General features: G+C 42.8%; 1 protein-coding gene across 3 annotated transcripts; it reads right to left on the reverse strand.

The window, feature by feature from the left end:
• Nucleotides 1–246: 246 nt before the first annotated feature.
• ARRDC4 (arrestin domain containing 4) lies at nucleotides 247–9,678 on the reverse strand. 3 transcript variants are annotated; one of them, XR_012675201.1, is made up of 9 exons: nucleotides 9,230–9,678; nucleotides 7,855–7,921; nucleotides 7,422–7,569; nucleotides 5,488–5,590; nucleotides 4,486–4,742; nucleotides 3,751–3,913; nucleotides 3,052–3,206; nucleotides 2,210–2,942; nucleotides 247–1,598 (listed from the first exon to the last, which is right to left on the reverse strand). XR_012675201.1 is itself a non-coding variant. In XM_075159855.1 (8 exons), exons 1-8 carry the CDS (start codon nucleotides 9,573–9,575, stop codon nucleotides 2,886–2,888), a joined length of 1,296 nt encoding a protein of 431 aa, XP_075015956.1. In that variant the 5' UTR covers nucleotides 9,576–9,678; the 3' UTR covers nucleotides 247–2,885. The 3 variants fall into 3 exon arrangements, 2 of the variants coding, with proteins under 2 accessions (XP_075015956.1, XP_075015957.1); XM_075159855.1 differs by having other exon boundaries at nucleotides 247–2,942; XM_075159856.1 differs by lacking the exons at nucleotides 7,422–7,569; nucleotides 7,855–7,921; nucleotides 9,230–9,678 and adding an exon at nucleotides 6,016–6,560 and having other exon boundaries at nucleotides 247–2,942.
• Nucleotides 9,679–19,006: the final 9,328 nt, after the last annotated feature.

The raw sequence follows: 19,006 nt of genomic DNA on the forward strand, positions 1-19,006 counted from the left end.
ACCCACAATTAAGTCCTGTATATTACATAATAACTACAGGTGGGAGCAGGCCATGTTTGATAAATTTGTTCCAATTCTTGGTTATGGATAGTTCTGGGAACTAAAGCAGTGACAGATGAAGGCAAAGTTCCCAGATCAGAAAAGAATTAGGAGATCTGTATGTGTTCAAAGTTGATAGACTACAGACATTTCTTGACATTGCAGCCATGTCTTAGAGACACCAAAACAGAGATGAACAGCACTATGTAGGTTTGACACTTTTATTAACAAAGAACCCATGGGGCTCATTCATTAGTACAAAATACAATCATGTTCCTGTATGTTAAACAGCATGGTTTTTTTTTTTCTTATTTTATTTTGTCTCTTTTAAACTGTTTCACAGTTATCAAAACAAAGCCCCTGCATATTGAACTTAGTATTGTGCAAACAGTAATTATTTTAAGGATCAATTTCTGCACTAAGCCAAGTGTCAGAGAGCAGAATTTAATCTTGTTTTCACCCCTCCTTTGAAGGGCCATGTGTGCTTCCTAAGAAACACATTATAGTTGTCTTTTTTGCAGCAAACAATCTAAGGCCACAGTTTATCTGCAAATAATAAAAAACAACTCAAAGATTTTAGGAAAAAAAAAAAAAGCACATCTTTACCCTTCATGCTCTTGTTTGCTTGACCATGTTTATACCAAGTAGCACACATCACCTATCAGGTATTACAGTCCAAAAAAGCACCTAATGTTCTTTAAGCTAATGTTTTGAATTATTAACATGCAAGTTAATACACAGCCACATTATTTTTCAAGTAACTATAATGGAATCTGTTTTAAGGAAAATATGCTTGTTCCCTGTCCAGGTGATGTGAATGAAAATCCTGCATCGATTGTACGGGCACGCCACCACTTAAATAAAAAGGCATGAGAGCTACATCTTGAGACTTAAGATAAATACTAATTTTTAGAATGTCCCTTCTAAACATGCACTCAAATTTTGGTTAAAGCTGCATTTGCTATAGAAGACAATACTTAAAGTTGCAAATGAAAAAAATAACTGCAGTTTGGAAACATGAATCTCGATCAGTCTGTCTTTTACACTGATGTAAAAGTGACTTGAGGTGAAGTGCTGGAAATTAAACAATGTAAGGAAGTCATACTAAAAGAAGACTAAAAATATATATCCGCGTATGCCTGTAGAAAAATCCCTGCTTCTTAAATGAAGACAGATTTCGTAAAAAACCATTTAAACCTCTTTAAACTGCAGTTATTGATGAAATGAAGGAAACTCAATTACTATTCTTGTAGTTATCAGAAAGTACAATGTTTTACCCCATGAAGCACCGGGTTTTAACCCCAAACCCTTCCGTAAGACATATGGAGTAGTTCTAATAGTTCAAAATCCCCTGGAGTTTAAAGACTCGACTGTAAACGTGCGTATTGAGAATGCTGTGTTTCTGCTCCTTTAAGTGATCTGTTGATGGTGGCTTACTTATTCCAGTTGATGCTTGGCAGGAAGCAAACATTCTACTTTATATGAAGGCAGCAGAAGGGCCAAGTAAAATGCTGTGCCTTCACTCTTAGCAGCAACAAACTCTCACTGTCCTAAATGACCTGAGGAAGAAAATATTAAAATATTGCACCAAAACAAAATGAAACAGCAAAAACAAATAAGGAAACACACTAACAAAAAATAGTACGGATAGCAAATGACCAGTGCAGCCCCTGACAATAGGTCTCTAGACAAAAATGCAGGAGTAATGAAAAGCTTTGTGCCATTACCAGAGGATTTTGTTCCCCTGATGTCTGCTTTCACTTCAGTTATAAGCTATGTCTATTCTGGGTATATTTACACCTCTCCCTACACCTCCTATCTCATTCACTAACCACAGAAACCATTTAGGGTCCCTTTTAGAACCTTGAAGTATACTGGAGCTTTAACAAGACTTTTTTTGGTCTCAAATCTGACCGTAAGTAAATATCCAAAACAGAGGTAGGCTTATAAAGGCTTCTGAATAAATAAGTATTGTCCATTTTGCTAAGTATACCTGCTGTTGGCAAAAGGATTCTCCCTTGCCGTGCTTCCCCTTATCATGCTATCCATAGGCTTAAGATGCAGAAAAAGAACTCACAGTAGAGGAGGCTAGAATAATTCCCTTAAGAAATCCCTTGAAAGAAAGCATAGTGCATAAGCTTTTATCAAAGTTCAATTTTCTTTTACATACTTGTGTCTTTCATTCAGTAAATGGTTGCCTTCATAATATTGCGTAATAGCTATTCTGTCATCCATGATGTCTTCAGAATCATTATGAATGATGAAATAGTACCATTTGGCAGTTGCTAGAAGGGCAGGTTCTCATGATATACAAAGTTAAGCTAGAGTGAAGACTTCACTCCACATTTTAGTAGTGTTCTTTTCTTGGATGCAGACAGTGCAAAACTGAAGCCCCTTGAACACTGGAATCTTTTGGAAATGTTTTCTTACCCCACATTCTGTTCTACTACGCAAGGTCTGTTACGGAAGTTCTCAACATCATTACGTAAATTCTTCCAGAGTGTTCCAAATAAAATAAAAATTCTTTTCTCTTCAGAAGATCCTTACATCTCCTCCGCGTACTTTATGTAGTATTTCCACTTTTTAGAAAGCATTCAGTATTTTCAGGTACTTCTCAAGTATCCCAAGCATAGCTGCTCCCAACAATATCCTCTGTGCAGACTAATCCAGCAGATTCTCTTCCATCACCAAACATGCTCGTACCTCCCTCTCCATTTTCCTTTGTCTTTCTTGTACACAAACTTAAGTTTTGAAAAAGAAAACTGTTTCCTTTTTAGCTGCACTATCAGCTTAAGCAGCAGGAAGATTAAGACATTCATCACAATGATGCTCATTACAAATCTTCTTCAGAGCATGAATGAAACGGGCTGAATTTCTTCTACATCGGTTGGATGTGGATCGATCTACAGAGAGAAGAAAGGCAACAATTACTGCCTACAATTCTTGCATTCTGTATGTGGGGATTTTTTGCCATCTGACAGTAAAAACACCACCTGCTGTTTATTTTTTTACCTCTGAATAAAGAGGTGGAGGCTGAAACCGGAACTCTTGTATGTAAGCAAAGACAGGACAACACAATTGTTCCTCACAGTCAATTGGTGGTGGATAAGCAGGAACATGTCTGGAGAACTCTTCCTCAGACACTACATCAGCATAATTTGGTGGTGCTGAAACACAAGAGATGTTACGGTCAAATTTCAAACTATTCACTCACAGCAAGACAATTTATTACAGTATCCAAGACCATGAAGACTGTATTTATTAAACATTGTACTATCGTCAAATCGTATGAAGTGCACTATACTCATAAATACTGTAACTAGAATTATGTTCTTAAGTAAGCTTAGGTGATTCAGCAGGGACACTACAGATGCTTTTATGGCTACTCCAGCAACAAACCTGTGTTGTATCAACATATATTCAGTAACGATTAACTTCAAGGTGTCTATCTCCAAAGTAGAATTCCCACTATCAGAAGTTAGTTATTTCAAGATTCAGCTGAAAGTAGCCAGATATGGGTAAAGAGAGACTTAAAGGCTGGAGTTAGGGCATCCTCACCAATCCTTTTAGATCTTGACTTAGATTTATGTGCCTCGCTTCTCCTGAGTCATACTTTAATGGCCTACATCCCTACTAGTGCCTTTAAACTGGCACTACTATCCTGTTGTAGACACTACTATGCTGTATTACGAAGAGTTCAATATGTATTACCTTCAGGGTGTTCTGGCATGGTCAATGCCAGCCAACTCATATCCATGCTAAACTGGCTGGTAATGCTGGAGTTTCTGCTTGAAAATCCAATACATGGAATAGTGCCAATCACCAGAGGCATTTCAATCATCAATTTCTTAGCACCAGGAATATGGATATACACCTATGCGACAACCCCCAAATAGAAGAAAAAAACATCATGAGACCCCACTGAATTGCTGCTCCTAGAAGCTACCCCTATCCCCTATACTGCAGATTGTTTAGAAGTTAGGGGTTTTCTCATCCCAGATATATTTAGCTAATACCCTGGCAGCTTTCCTCATTTTCCAGCAACTTCCTTCTTTCTGTACCGTGTCTCTAGATGACATTAAAAAAATACAAAACAGGTTGACAAAAATAATTATGCACTTGACTTTCAGTCTTATCTTCCCATTTCTGAAAAGAATCACTAGAGGAACCCATTCAGCTTGAACTACTTTCCCCTAATAACCTCTGCAGGTCTAAAGCTAAGCTGCTTCTTCCTCAGAAAGATTTTTCCATTTTCCCCATTATTCCCATCTTTCCATTTCAGTATCTCTTAATGATCTTCAGTCTCTCACATATACAGTATATATTTATATTTATTGTTGTTCCCAAATTCAAAATCTAATAGCTGCTCAGTAGAGAAAATTCTTCTGTCCCAACTCAATGCAGTATTCAAGAGTATGTACATTTGTAATAAAAATCCATACTTACAGCTAATGAATATTCTACTCTAATAATACAGCAGTCAAGTATAGAGGGGGATACAGGTGGGATTTTCAGAGTTTTCCCATTCCAGGTATCTGTACTCCCAGAGGCAATATGGTTTCCTCGGACATTGGCAACCATTTGACGGAAAGTTTTTGTCTTCCCACTGGCCAGGTAAGTTTGTGTTTGGAAAATGGCGGCTTTTGGAACAATCAAACGAGAAGAGCAGTTCTCAATTTCTGCATAGATTGGTATGGCTTCCCCTTAAAAGACAGAAAAAGTTCAATGAATAATTTCTATTTACCAACTTTCCTCTGGGAGTATCAAAGCATGTTATGCAGCACGTACATCATCTGCAATGTTATGAGAACAATACTTGTTAGTTTCCTTAAGCTAGTTTGTTTTTTGTTTGTTGTTTTTTTTTTTGTTTTTTTTTGTTTTTTTTTTGCAGAGTGGTATCCAAGCAGAATTATAGCCACCTACTACATTTTACATATAAACAATCATTCATTTTGAAACATTAAGCATAATATGAACGAGCTATAAAAACTTTATTTACAAATTACACGCTAGCCTTCCTTTTATATAGTACTAACTGAATTTCAGAATTTTTTATTTCCTCAATGTATCTAATGTTATCAAGATGACAAAGAAGCTGCTAAAGCTCATTCTTACAGAAGTGTAAACCTACACGAACAGGACATAAAAACCTGATTACATCCCCAATTAATTATTTTATTCCAAATAAAAGCATTTTATGATTCTTTACACTCAAATGTACATGGCTTTTCCATAAGATTACTACCTAACAGGACTTCCTTTCAATTTATGTTCCCAAGGGGGGAGTGAGGGGAAAGGCAAGGTGATTTTTGTTGAAGCAAGCTCGTATGGATCTGTTTACTACCTACTAAATGAACTATTCCTTCAACTATAAAGTGTTGGCTTCACAGAGATGAAAAAATCCTATTAGATGTTTAATATTCACATTTTGAAGATAACTACTCTTACCATTACAGTATCCCTTCCTCTCAATTTTGGCACTGAGAGACACTGGCCCAGAGGTGAAAAACCAACAGCCAACCATCTTCTCCTGACTTCTTAGAACAGGTGTCTATAAAATATAAAGTATTTTTCATTTTATGGCATAAAGCTATCAATCACTTGCAGTTTAATGTTATGCATATCAGTCATTGCAATCTAGCTCTAAAATGCACTTGATTTGAATCACGGTACTACTCAATCTAACTAGAGTTTGGCCACCACGTAAAATGGAACCAAGGTTTGGCTATCTGAACATATGGCTGTTTTAAAATCCCAGCCTGCATTTAGACCGTATCAACTAGGTAACACAGAGACAATGTGCATTTGAACGTAATCTGTCTTCAAAATGATTGATTTAGCAAATTTTATAGGTGTGACTTTTTAAAGGTCTAATGGAGTCCTGCAGTATTTATGCCCATGTTCCTCAGTGCAGAAGAATGCAGAATTAATTTCAGCTGCAAGCAACTAGTAGTTAAGCAGGTAAACTGTTTTTACCTTTGTATCCTTCATAAGAAAGGGTAAATGTATACACACTGGGCTAAGGTGATGCATCTTCATAGCTTGCGAGCCACACAACCCCCAAAAAATTGAGGCTCATGACAAAAACCATCTTAATTATTCATGGAGGATTGTCACATGGAGGACTGTCACATTTTATGACATTTACACTGTCTGTAAAATTTTCATTAGAATAAACTTACAACATACAAGTACATATGTTAAGGGTCCACGCCCGGATTTAAGCTACTTAAAATGATTTACTGGGCACTAGTGCCCGGTCAATGTAGTTATGAAGTCTAAAATTTGTGATGTTTTGCACTTTTTTAGTGGTAGCCTTGGAGTCCATTAAGACAGGCACTGCCTACTTTATGTGCCCCACAGCCCTCTCCTGTGCAATAACCTACGGTCTACTCTATCCTATGCTGTCTTCATACTCCTAATACACATTGTTGAATATAAAGACTATATTCTGCTTACAGCTGTCACTGCCAAAACACTTCTCCAAGTTCTCTCTAGAGAGAAAGATTAAAGTGTAAGCATATAAAGAGGAAAAAACCCTGCTCAAAACATCTCTTAGCTACGTTCACATCATGATGAAATGTTAAAATTATCCTAGCATTTTAAATAAAATAGAAATTACTCATTCATATTTAAATGAATAACCATTTAGATCCAGTTGCTATCATGAAAGTGCAAGGTATAATTTTATATTATTTTCATAATATGGGTTGAGATAAAAGAATCCAGCTCATTAGCTTCCATCTTGCCTATTTTCTCATTACTTAATGCCTGATCTTTCTTATTACTCTACAGTATTTCTAGCGATTATTAGAAACTCAATGCTTTAATGTGGCCAAATCTGTCATAAGGAAATAACTGAAAAGATCTCTGAAGCAGCTGCATGCACACACTTAATGTTAGAAAACGACATGCAAAATGGAAGGATACGTAACATAATGGCCAGAGCATAAATGACAGGCTGGGCATGATTAATACTCTTCTATAATTACTGTTCCTCAACCTACTATTATTGTAGAGTTTAGGACACTGCAGCCCTGTGAATGTGGCTGCTTTGCTAAGAGTAACTACTTTATGCTTGTGCATTATTATTATTAAGCCTTATTTATGCATCTGAAGCCTGCATAACTTTTTGGCAAGAGCATCTCTGCCAGCAGGGATGTAATCAATGGTATTAAAAAAAGCCACTCTGTTTGCTATTCACACAACCTAAGATCATCTATTTATAGAGAAAAGCTTAGGAAGCTTATATGCTTTCAGAAGTCAGAAAATGACACTCCAGAATAACATGGAAATGGTTATGGCTGGATGTGAATGCTTCTTGCAAATTATTTTTTGCAGCTGGCTTTGAAGGGGGGAGGGGGAGTGGAGGACCCTCTTACCAATAAAGCTGGCGAGCTGACGTCGATATGGCTAATGACCTGAAGCTCTGTCTGTACACTTTGATCAGGTGCTGCAGGCCTCTCCAGGATTGCTTTTACATAGTACTGAATACTGCCATACTTCCCAGTAAAAGAGGTCACCAGGGGTCTGAAACAAGCAGTCATAAAAGCATTACCGTAAGTTTATAATTCAGTTCCAAACACGAACACTTCCTGTGTACGTAAATGTTTACCAATTTACAGCTTGTACTTTTAGGGCCTTAGGGAAACTGAAGCAAACAAGGCACATCTATGTGGTGGTTGATTAAGACAAACATATAAAGCTGACCTATCAGTTTGATATTAAAAAAAACACAAGTCACATTACATGAAGTTAATGTTCCACAACAAGCAGTGTCAGCATAATCCCTTCAGGTTGGATTATTTAACTTACTCTTGAGGGAGTTGAAAGCTGAATGGAAATTCATGTCTTCCATCTAGAAGAATTAAGCTTTCCTCACCTGTGGGATAAAAATGAATAGTATGTTTTAGTTATTCCATAAATAGAAGAACAAAGCAGATGCTTTTATAAATTATTTATGTACAAAACCACCCAGATGCACGGGACTAGAAGTTTTTATTGATCCCAGTGGGTTCTGGATTGGAGCCCATGCTTTATTTATGCTGTGATGCGATTTCAATGAAAAAATCAAGGAAACATGGAGACCTTGAGTTCGGTTCAGGACTCTGGCCAATTTCTAATCCAAAATGGCTTCTGGGAAGCATAAAGTAAGTTTCTTTTCAGCAGGACAGTAATTAATCTCCTTTTTCAATTAACTATTAAACTAACCTCTGTGCTAAAAAGCTGCAATTTAAGGTCAGTGTTATGAAATACTATTAATATATGTAATCTCAATACATTCATAGAGGGCCTACAATCATACAATTTTTAAAGGCCTAAATTTACTTCTCCTACAAGTAAACTTGGGATGCGTTTCACCCTTACAGAACGAAGTGCCATTTCCTTTAGGTTTTTCAATACTGCCGTAGGGCTGCAGCGCCTGAGCGACCAAACTGCCAGCTAGAGACCTATGCAAGAAGGAGCCTCCTCTGCTTTCTTAACCCGCTGCCAAAGGAGGCCGACTGCTTCGAGGTCTCCCAGGGGCAGCTTCACAGGTGCTGCTTACAGAGCACACGGAACACGCAGGTGCCCGAGGTGACTCGCAGGAGAGCTCACCTCTGCAGGAAACCAAGAGAGAGCATAGGAAACTGCCAGCTGCAGACCTGCTGCTGGCCCTGCTCCGCGTTTTTCAGCCGTTTATGCAAAGAATGGAGTGACCCTTGCTGAAGCTGCGGCACGCCTCCCCTGGGCACACACCTGAGGGCTGTGGCTACACCAGCCGGAGGTTTCCAGTGGGGGAACGATCTCCCCGTTGGCCGGGCACCCACCCAGGCCTCACGCCGTCTCTCAGCATCCAGGTCCGATGCCGGTTTCTCCTCAGGGAGGGTTTCAGCCCCCAGCCTTCCCCCTCTCCGGGAAAAGCAGGCGCGGGCGCCTTCCTGCGGCAGGGTGCCCCGGGGCCCCGCCGCCACCCCCGGGAGCAGGGGGGACCCGGCCCCGCAGCCCTACCCCGCCGCCTTCCCCCGCGAAGGAGGCGCCAGTTCCCCCGGTCCCACCCCCGCTGTCGCAGCGGCGGGCGGGCGGTCCCGCCGGCCCTCACATGGCGGCGGGGCAGGGAGCCTTCCCTCAGGGCCCGGCCCGCGGCCCCACAGGGCCACGACGCCCTGCGCCGCCCACTTCCCCCCCCTCCCCCCCGGCCGCCCCTCACCTTCGGGCGGGTCCCGCAGGAGGCTCTGCCGGATGTCCAGGTAGCGCACCTCCGCCTCCCGCCGCGGCCGCGGCCCCGGCGCCCTCACCGCTACCCCCCAGGTTCCCGCCCCAGGTCCAGAGCCCGAGCTTTCGCTCCAAGCGACGCGGGCCCGGCCGGCCGCCTCCAGGCGCAGCCCGCGCAGCGGCAGCGGGCCCGCCAGCTCCAGCAGCACCTGGCCGGACACCGTGTCCCCGCTGCAGTAGCCGCTGCCGCCGCCGCGCCGGGCCTCGTCCTCCAGCACCAGGGCCAGCGTCTTCACCCACCCGCCGGCCCCGGGGCCCAGGCCCGGCCCGGCCGCCGCCATCGCTCCCCGGCTCCGGGGGAAGCCTGCGGCCGCCGTCGACGGTTGCTTTAAAACCCGCCCGTCTCCGCCAGCGCCCGCAGCGGAAAGTCCCGCCCCGGTCCGCTCCTCATTGGCCACCCCTCAGCTCCTCGCCCTACTATTCGCCGCGGGCTGCCCCTAGGCCCCCTCCTCATTGGTTCCTCGGCGGGCGCACACTCGGAGTGCGTCACGCTGCGTGATCACCGCGGCGGAGCCAATCGGGTGCGGAAGGCCGCGCGTGGACAGCGCCCCGATTGGCAGGGCGGCTGCAGCTACCTGGCGAGAGGGCCAATGGCGCGGCACAGCTACCACGTGCACAGCCTGTGGATAAACAGGCAGGGAAGGGGCGGGGCGAGGGCCGCGGGGGCGGGGCGAAGGGGCGGGGCGGGGCGAAGGGGCGGGGCGGGGAGGCCTGGGCACGGGGCCGGGCGGTGGCCGGCGTCCCTCACGCGCCTGGGGAGGGCCCGGGCCCCCGGAGGGCCCAGCGGCCCGGCCCCCCGCTGTCCCCGCACCCCCGCTGTCCCCGCACCAGGCCGCGGTCACTGCTTTGGCAGCCCGGCGGGGTGGTGGGCCCCGGGCTGTGGGGAGGCTTGGGCCCTCGGTGGGCCTCGGTTCCTGTCATGGCGGCTGAGGGAGGGAGCGCTGGGCCGGGGGTTGCCTTTGGTCTCAGCCCAAGAGCCGGACTGGCTGGGATGGTAAATAGGGCAAAGCGGTGCGGCGCTGCCGTTCCCCCCGGTTTGCCAGGGGTTGCTCGGGGTAGTCCGTACCGTGAGCCCCTCTCCCACCCCGCTAGAATGGGAGGGGAAGGGGTTTGGTCTGTCAGAGCTGTCCTGGGCACCCGGAAGCCTCCCTGTCCACACGGGTGCTGCATTCTTCTGCAATTTGTAAACCAAGAAGTGCCCTGGTTCAAGAGCTTGTTCCTGCAACCCCCCGTTTTGTAACGGGATAGCTGAACGGGCGCAGAGCTGCGTGCTGTTACACCTGAGCAGCGTGGCATAAACCTTTCCGTACAAATGGTCTGTAAGTAATACTGGGAAGATTTATCCGCTAGAATAAATGCAAAGTTTGCTGTTATTTTCAATTTTTAGAAGTATAAGCTTAGGAAAAACCCCAGCATCTATAGGAAGAGTGGCAAACACGTCTGTGTTGATAGGTGAGTACGGCCAGATCCAGCAGCCCGGCAGAGGTGAGGCTGCTACAGCTCCGTGCCCCAGGTCCAGCCAACAGCCAACCCAATACCTGTTACAAAACAAAATGCTTTGCATATACTGGACAGATACTAAAATTAATTTTGTTCTGGGAAGTGTCATGATTGATGATTGCCTGCGTTGGCAGTAGTGCATCTTCCTGAAGGTGTGTATGGTGCATGGTCTGCCAGCATTTCCATTGGTAACAAAGGAGTCATTTCCCGGTCCAAGTCACTTGTTGCTTGAAGGTTCTGACAGCTGCATCTTCCTGCATTCCTCCATCCCTCTGAAGCGCTGGAAAACACCAGCCTCATGTTTCCCGGCTGACTCAGATAATTACTGAAATTAGCAAAAAATGTGTTCCAGACTCAGAACCTTGGCTTTTAAATAACTGGCGAGATAACGTCAGGTTTCTCAGAATCCCTCACATACCTTTGTGATATACTGTCCTGGGAAACGTAGGCTCATATTTCGAGTCACTTCTGTGATGAAGAACTTGTCCTTGCCGAGAGCGAGGTAGGCATTTTGAACATCTTTCGTTGGCTACAAGTTAATGCACACCTCTGTGTTAGTCAATGTGGGAAAAATGTGGTTACAGATGGGCTGAATTCATAGGCTTTATTTGGACCCTTGGCCACGGGTTCCTCAGCTCATGATGAATAATTATGTAACTAAAGAAAATAATGCCAGGCTGGTTGTTTGAGTATTTAAAGAATTTTTGGATATTCATATCCGTTTGTGCTTTTTGAAATAGGTTTTATAGAAACGGCAAGTGTTGCTTTATTGTTGGGAATTGCAGTGTATAAAATCAGGCTTTGTTATTTTTTAGTTCAATTAAGCTAATACAGCCTGAATGTCTAGTTTTGCATAAATCTTTTCTTTATATCCAGTTTTTTATATTAGCAAATATCAGGTTAGTTTTGTAGCCAGCCAACAGAACATACTAGGATGTGTGTACCGAATATTTGCTTATTTGCTAAATTTGCTTAGGTGCAATGTGTGTATGCAATTTCTTGCAACTGATTTTGAAAGTATGATACAGAGGGAAAAAAAACCCCAACAAAATCGCACACCTCCCTTTTTTCCCTGTATGAACTAGATCCTGATCCTGTATAAAAGTAATTAATTCTCTTATGGGCATTATGCGACCATGCAAACATTGCCTCCCGTTTGTTGTTTGCAAGTGCAAATGAGCTAGATGATAGGGAAATGAATAAACATGGACAATTGCTTATGAAACAAAACATTATACAGAATTAGTGAAAGTTAGGAGGCTTGAATAACTTGAACAATTAGCCCGTAAAGGGCACAGTTAATAGGAACGTTCTATCACAGTCAGATGATACTTGTTCCAGGTGTTTGTTTGCCCTTTAATGTACTTTTTTTTCCAGCAGGATACAAACACCAGAACTTGTTGAAATTATCATGGAGCAATTGGTTTTCTCATCCACCCCTCTTGAGAATACTTTCTTGTGCATGAGGCATTTTAACTGACCAAGACAGTGACGTTGTAGCATGAATGGTGGAAACCACCACATCACTATTTTAGTCTCTGATAAGCCAGAAGGAAGGAACAGAAGATGAACACTCAGACAGTGTGGGTGTATGTGTGTGACTGGATATTTGTGTGGGGGTGTATGTGTGAAAGAGCAAGAGATATATTAGCATGCTTGATTATATTTTCATTTCACTTATTTTGCCACTTTATTCAGGACTATGTAAGAAAGAGCTGCCTGAAAAGTTAATTAATGCACAATTTAGCCTGTAAGAGTAAAGAATACACAAAGAAAGGTCTCATTTGAGAGTATCCACAAAGCTGTGAACAGCTCTAGCCATAATCACAGACTTATCTTGAAGGTGAAGGAACTAGGAGAACATCTTCCTACAGCAGCTGGTAATATCCTAGCTCTGCTGCTTAATTTGGAAATGACTGCTCTGGTCAGATCACTGAATTTAGATGGATCTGACAGTGTAAGTTTCTACATGTAATAATTTTTAACTTATTTCAGTGCACATACTGAAAACAGGCTATCAGGACTTGAACCTGCCAGAAGCGTTTTTGAAAGTATCATATAGGTTCCAAGTTTCCACAACAAGAAGGACACCTGATATATAAATAACCATTTTTGTGGAAGATATAAGATAGGAAGTGGTCTTAGCAACAGCGACCCCTGCCAAGAAGGTCTCAATTTTTCAGGGATCCAAGCTGTGACTGGGAAGGAAGTGAAAAACTTGATCAGTATTTGCTGTCCTCTTCCTGCTCAGAGGGAACTAAGACAGAGCTCTTAATCATGAGTCAGGCAGCAGCACTAGGAGTTTGCCAACTAAGCCTTTCTGATCTTAATAATAGCCTGACAGTTTAGAGAGTGAACAGCTATTTCTGCTACTGGAGGACTTTGAGAAGTGTTTATGAGAGCTGCTAACAGCTAATTTATAAACTGTGGGTTTCTTATTTGAGATTGCTGTACTACAACATCCGTTCAAGTGTCTTTCTTATCCAGTACCAGACACAACGGGCAAAAAACCAGTGACTGAGCTGCAGTTCAGTTCAGTGGGAGAGCCATGAGATGTGCTCTGCTTGAATGAAGGCCTCGGAAAGGCAGTGAACAGTGTGTGAACCCCATACTGACCTTCTTTCTGCGTGGTGGGGAGGATTTGCCTGTATACCTCAACCTTTATCTGCAGGTAGTCTCAATTGTGTCTCAGTGGGTCTGACAGACGTTAGAAAGCAGTTGAGTGAGAGCAATATTTACCCCTGGAAGCAGATATTAATGACTCTTTTTAAGTTCCACAAAAGCCCTCAGAATATAGGGCCTTTTTTTGCCAAATATTCAGAAATCCTCCTTCTGGGTTTGTTTAGGGAGTCAGGACAGGGAGAGAAGGGAGATGATTCCTTTCTTTCCCTAGTTCCTGGCCTTTTACCAGTGAGTTCCTTTATCAGCGCCGTGCCAAAAATGCAGCCCTAGAGCGGAGCGTGAATTCTCCCTGGCGCTCCCAATCAGCACAAGAAGGTGATGAATGGGTATTGGTGACACTTGCTGTCACGTACAGTCTTTTATTGCTTTTATTCTATTACCAGTAATTGAAAGGTCAGCCAAATTTTTCTTAGACAATTAAGTGACATTTACAGATAGGAGATTGCAAGGAGCCAGAGATGCTTTTCAAGCGCTGCTGCAATCACAGTGCCCAGCTAGTCTGATATGTCACCATCGCCAACGTGTAAAACACCAGTAAGCATATTTTTAAGAATCATGCTGTACATGGCACATTGAGAAAAGCAAATACTGAGATGCTGTCCCAGGAATCTCAAGGTGCGTGTTTTATCTCAGCAGGTGTTTGTTCACACAGCCCCTCAGATAAAGCGCAATCATTTTGAAGGCCAAAAGACCAATCTTAATCCAAGGTTATGTCTGGAAATGGAAAATCACAGATGACAGTAGGACAGCCGATGTAGGAAATCTGAGGCAGAGGAGGAACAGAGTAGGTTGCACGAGGCTGATGAGTGAGAACCAAGCTGCCAAGGCTCATGCACTGAGTGTTTGGTTCGTACAGCTGCCTCCTACCCTATCCTTACCTTCCGAGGGGTGGGAGAGGGGTGTCTCATCCTTGGGTTGAGAGGCTGGGGTAGAGGAAAGGGTTGTGGTGCAAATTGCAAGGGATCCTTTCCACTTTCAGTGGCAGCGCAGTGCCAGGACTTTCCCCCTCACCTCCAGATGAACAATCTTGTGAGGTGGCAGCAGCAAGCCTGCCCACGGGACAAGGGTCCCCATACCAGTTCCTAGCCCAATGCACTGGGATTGCATCCCAGCACGTAATGGACCATCGTGTTATTTCATGCACTGGGAAAGAAAACACTTGAGTGACCTGTTGTTTGCTTAAATATTTATATAGTGAATCAGATTGCAGGATCTGTTACGGCTAGTTCCCTTAGATAAAAGTGATCTAAATCCAGGACTCAGTTGGGCAGCAGAGGACTGCTTGAGGTGGCTTTGGCTGTTTACAGCCACAACAGGCTTTGCAAGGAGCGTGAGTAGAGAAAAATGGATGTGGTTAGAACATCCCTTCATCCTCGTGTCCCCTGGGGACAGAGAGATTTATCGGGGTTAGTGGCGCCTGCACAATTAGAGTGGCCTTCTGGAAGTGCTCCTCTGGAGGAAGAGCTTCCTACAATTGTAACGTGTGCCCCTCTGCATTTCAGTGACTGACTTCAAAGCAAGGTGGTCAGAAATATTCCTATAAATATCTGACACAGAGGGAGGATACAGATTTCTTTGTTGAATCAACTCTGAAACAGCAGCTGCATTATTCATGTGTGGATCGTGGTTTGGTGTTCCAGCTCACGGGAATGAATAGCCAGAAAGGGAAAGGGGAATTAACAAACTCATTTGGGTTCTTAGTTATTTGCTGCTTTAGCTGGTTCCTACTATGGGCTGTAATTTGAGGGTTTTGAGGGCTTTGTAAAGTGCCTTTTTTTAAATTTAAACTGAAAAAGTTTGAACTTGGGATGAACCCGAATCTCATACCAGAAAACCTCACACTGAAGGGAAGTGCGTGCCTGGATCTCAACTCATCTTCTGTTAGAGCATTCCTGTAAACAGGAATGTGTGCCTTGTGGTGACTCTTCAGCCTTACCAGTTCACACCAAGCAATGACGTGGGATCATATCTCTGAGAAAACACAGATGGCATATCCAAAATCATTGTGAAGATAGCTCCAAATGCGCTATTTGCTGGACAGCATCTGGTAGGAGAAGTCACCCTCACGCTGTGTATGGCTCTCTGCATGGTCCAGCAACACAGCAATTAACAGAGGTAGAAGTGCTCCATGTGAAGCGTTTTTTCTCAACACCATTTCTGATGGCTGCTGTCGTTGCCCAGGCTTAGGAAAGATATTAGTTAGCAGAAAATGGAGATAATGGAATGCTTTATGCCAAAAGGGAATGTAGAGTAAGAGCTACAATGGATGGAAAGTGGAGTAAGCAGCCTAAGATAACAGGAGTGATGGGCAGGACAGGAAGCAGCCTGGGATCGCAGTCGAGCTCTGCTAATGGGAATGCGTGCTTTAACTTAGAACAGTGTTATTTGGCCTTTACTGCTATTTCAGTGTGATTTGCAATATAGACACAGTTTGATTCTATCCTTAAAAAGATGCGTGTGTCGAAAGGTGCTTATGCTTGATGTCAGATTGTTGGATGTTACAGGAGAAAGGATGATGTTAGAGAAGTTGCACAAATACATTCAGGTCTCAGACTCCTACACCAGGAGTAGTGGAAGTTGCTCCATGACGTGGAACCTCTCTCCTCGTAACACTGAGGGAGGGTTTGGAGTTTTATAGTAGCTACCCAGAGTGAAGTCCATCTATTCAATCTAACCCAGTATCACAAGCTAATAAGTTTTCCTTGCATGCTTTTGCTCAAGCTTACAAGTTCAAGCCAGTACTTCAGTCAGCATATAATTGCAGTGCCTAGCACAGGAGGGGAACAAGTGAAAGCAGGGCACCATCACTGGTACGTGTGTGGAGGTGGGGTCTCCCCACGTGCTCCCGTCCCTGGATGGCAGAAGGAGGCGGAAAAGCAAGTATAGCCCAAAACAACCCAGCTCCTTAACAACCTTTCCCTAAGGTGACCAAAATAACCTTGGACCCGTAAGCAAGGTATGTCATCAGGTCAGCCAAGGATATTCTTGGTGTCCAAGAGAGGACATGGAGCTCCGGCCTCCAGTGCTTCGGAGGAAGGTAGAACAGCCCCAGCCATGGAAGCTGAGTAACAAACTCAGGGGGAAAAATCCTCTTACATTTACCGGTAACCAGCTGATGCTGCTAGGCATGAAATCTGGTTATAATTATTGTCTTAGGGTAGAGCTGCACCTTTTATGAGCATGTCCCATTATGGAAGTGACTCTGAATCCCTCTCACATCATGTCTTAGGCCCTGGGGAGACCAGGACGTTTTGAGTCACATCTTCCTCCCCGTTCATGCGCATACAAGCAAAGACTGTCACAAACACTGGATCAGAGCATGCATCCTAGAACAATACTGAATCTTGCCATAAAGGTGCCATGACATGGCAACACCGTTATTCTTTCTAGTCACCTCTGGTTTTTATTCATCTTGCTTCAAGGAAGTGGTGTCTTAATTCAAGGTAGAAATTGTTAGTTTCTAAACAGTAGGTTATTGTTTTGCTGCTTTGTATTAGGTCGAATCATCCCCATTACTGAATTTTTCTAGATATCTATCAAGAATTCTCACCCTCCCCAACCTTTTCTTTGATAAGCTGAAGAAGTTGAATCTTTTATGCCTCATAGCATGAGGCCCATTTCCCCAAACCTGGGAGTCTGTGTTTAAACTGGTGGCTTTTTAAAACCATTAGTGGGTTAACCACATTTAAAAATATTTAAACATTTCTTGGAGAAGTTTGTTGGTAACCAGTTCAAGCTGGGATTAAAACAAATGAAAAAGGGGCCCTGGCAATAGCTGGTTGAGCCTGTATTGCTTTTTAAAATAAAGTACATAAATTATTCTTAAATGGAAGAAAAGGTTAGAACTTTCTATCATTTCAGTTATTGCATGCATATGTATTATCTGTATGTTATAGGCATGCGTGTATACATATATGCATAAATATGTATGTATAAAAGAAAAAGAGAACACACGTAAATCTCACTTGCTACGGTAACTGTCATTGTGGAAGCCAACAATGGTCAGCTAGCCGTGAAAAGCATGGGAGATAAGAACACACTTACTATTAATACTGTTCATTTCTAGAAGTGCGCACAATGAAGCAGCTATTTTGACGCTTTCTTCTGAAATATGAAGTATTAGGCATTGTCAGAGCCAGGATACAGGGCTAGATGGACTTTTAACTGCCTGCTGTTGTGATTCTTGTCTTCCTCTATGGGGTGAATTAGAATTCTTTGGATCAATGAACGTACACAGTCTTTTCTTGTATCAGAATAACATTACACATCCTCTTGTCATTATAACACACCAGATTATTTTCAATGATAATGATAAGATCACGTCAATCATAGGACTTTTGTAGTCGGAATTTGCTTCTTATTACATCTTTCATGTGGCAAATTTTCCCTTTTTTCCTTCTTGAATTACCACTCAGAAGTTGGTAGCAAAATGTTCAGAATTTAAAAAAGAGGAAAAGAAAACGTCTCACTTCTGCTGCCACCATTGCTCTAAGTTATACAGGCATTAACTTCTGTGCATCCATGATTATAAAAATGGCATAGGCAGAGCCTGCATTTTGTTCTGCTTAAATATCTGTACAGATCACAGCTTTTCCCTGATAGACACTATTGTTGGAAAACATTAGTATGCGCTACCTGTATTTTTCCATGTTCAAAGGAAGCAATCACAGAGCACTTCATATATTTTACTAAGAGCTCAGTAAATGCTGCACTGTTGCCATTCTGCAAAGAATGTATTTTCATGTAGAGGCATTATCATTAACAGATTCTTTTCAAATTCCGGAAAGAATGTGATATTTTTATTTGGCATAGTGAAGTCTGAGCACTTATAAAATTTGATTGTTTTAAGGCCTTTAATTTCCTCCACACTTTATTTTTTCACTTAATTAAGTTCACTGGAAATTTCTTCCGTGTAGACAAGTTCTTCTAGGCCCAGTGTTACATCTTGGGCTGGGTGTGTAACTGATGAAGACACTGACTGCTGGTGTCCACAGGATCTGAAAAATGTAGAAGTGGATTACAGAAGATGCCAACTGTAAAACAACTGCACCAGGAAGTTAACTTAGAAAGAGCAAAGATTTAGCTCAAATGTTGATGGAGCAACTAACTTGAGGTGGCTGAAGTTAGGCAGTCTGGATCCTCTTACTGTCTCTGGAGAGAAAGGAGCATTTTCAGATATGTCTCAGACACTACCATGGATTTAGAGGTCAATCTCACTCTGAAATTTTAGGAAGTTAATTCACATTTTCCAATATGAGCGATAGGCACATAAGGCTTCCCAAAAGTCAGTAGGATTTAGGTTCCTAAGTTGGGAAGATGCTTTAGAAATGGAGCTGGTTATCGCCTCGATTTAGCACATTTTCTTCAACTTTGTTTTGGTCATTCTGTGCATTTTTGCTTGGGACTATTTGTCCTTCTAATAAATAACCAATTTAAAATTAATTATAATTGATTAGTCTCTTGTAAGTCTTCGGTTTTCATACTTTGCTAATCTGTAAAACTTCCCAAGAAAAATGGTGTCATAATTGCA

This window comes from Calonectris borealis, chromosome 11 (genome assembly GCF_964195595.1).
Source record: "Calonectris borealis chromosome 11, bCalBor7.hap1.2, whole genome shotgun sequence".
In the NCBI taxonomy this organism is placed as follows: Eukaryota; Metazoa; Chordata; class Aves; order Procellariiformes; family Procellariidae; genus Calonectris; species Calonectris borealis.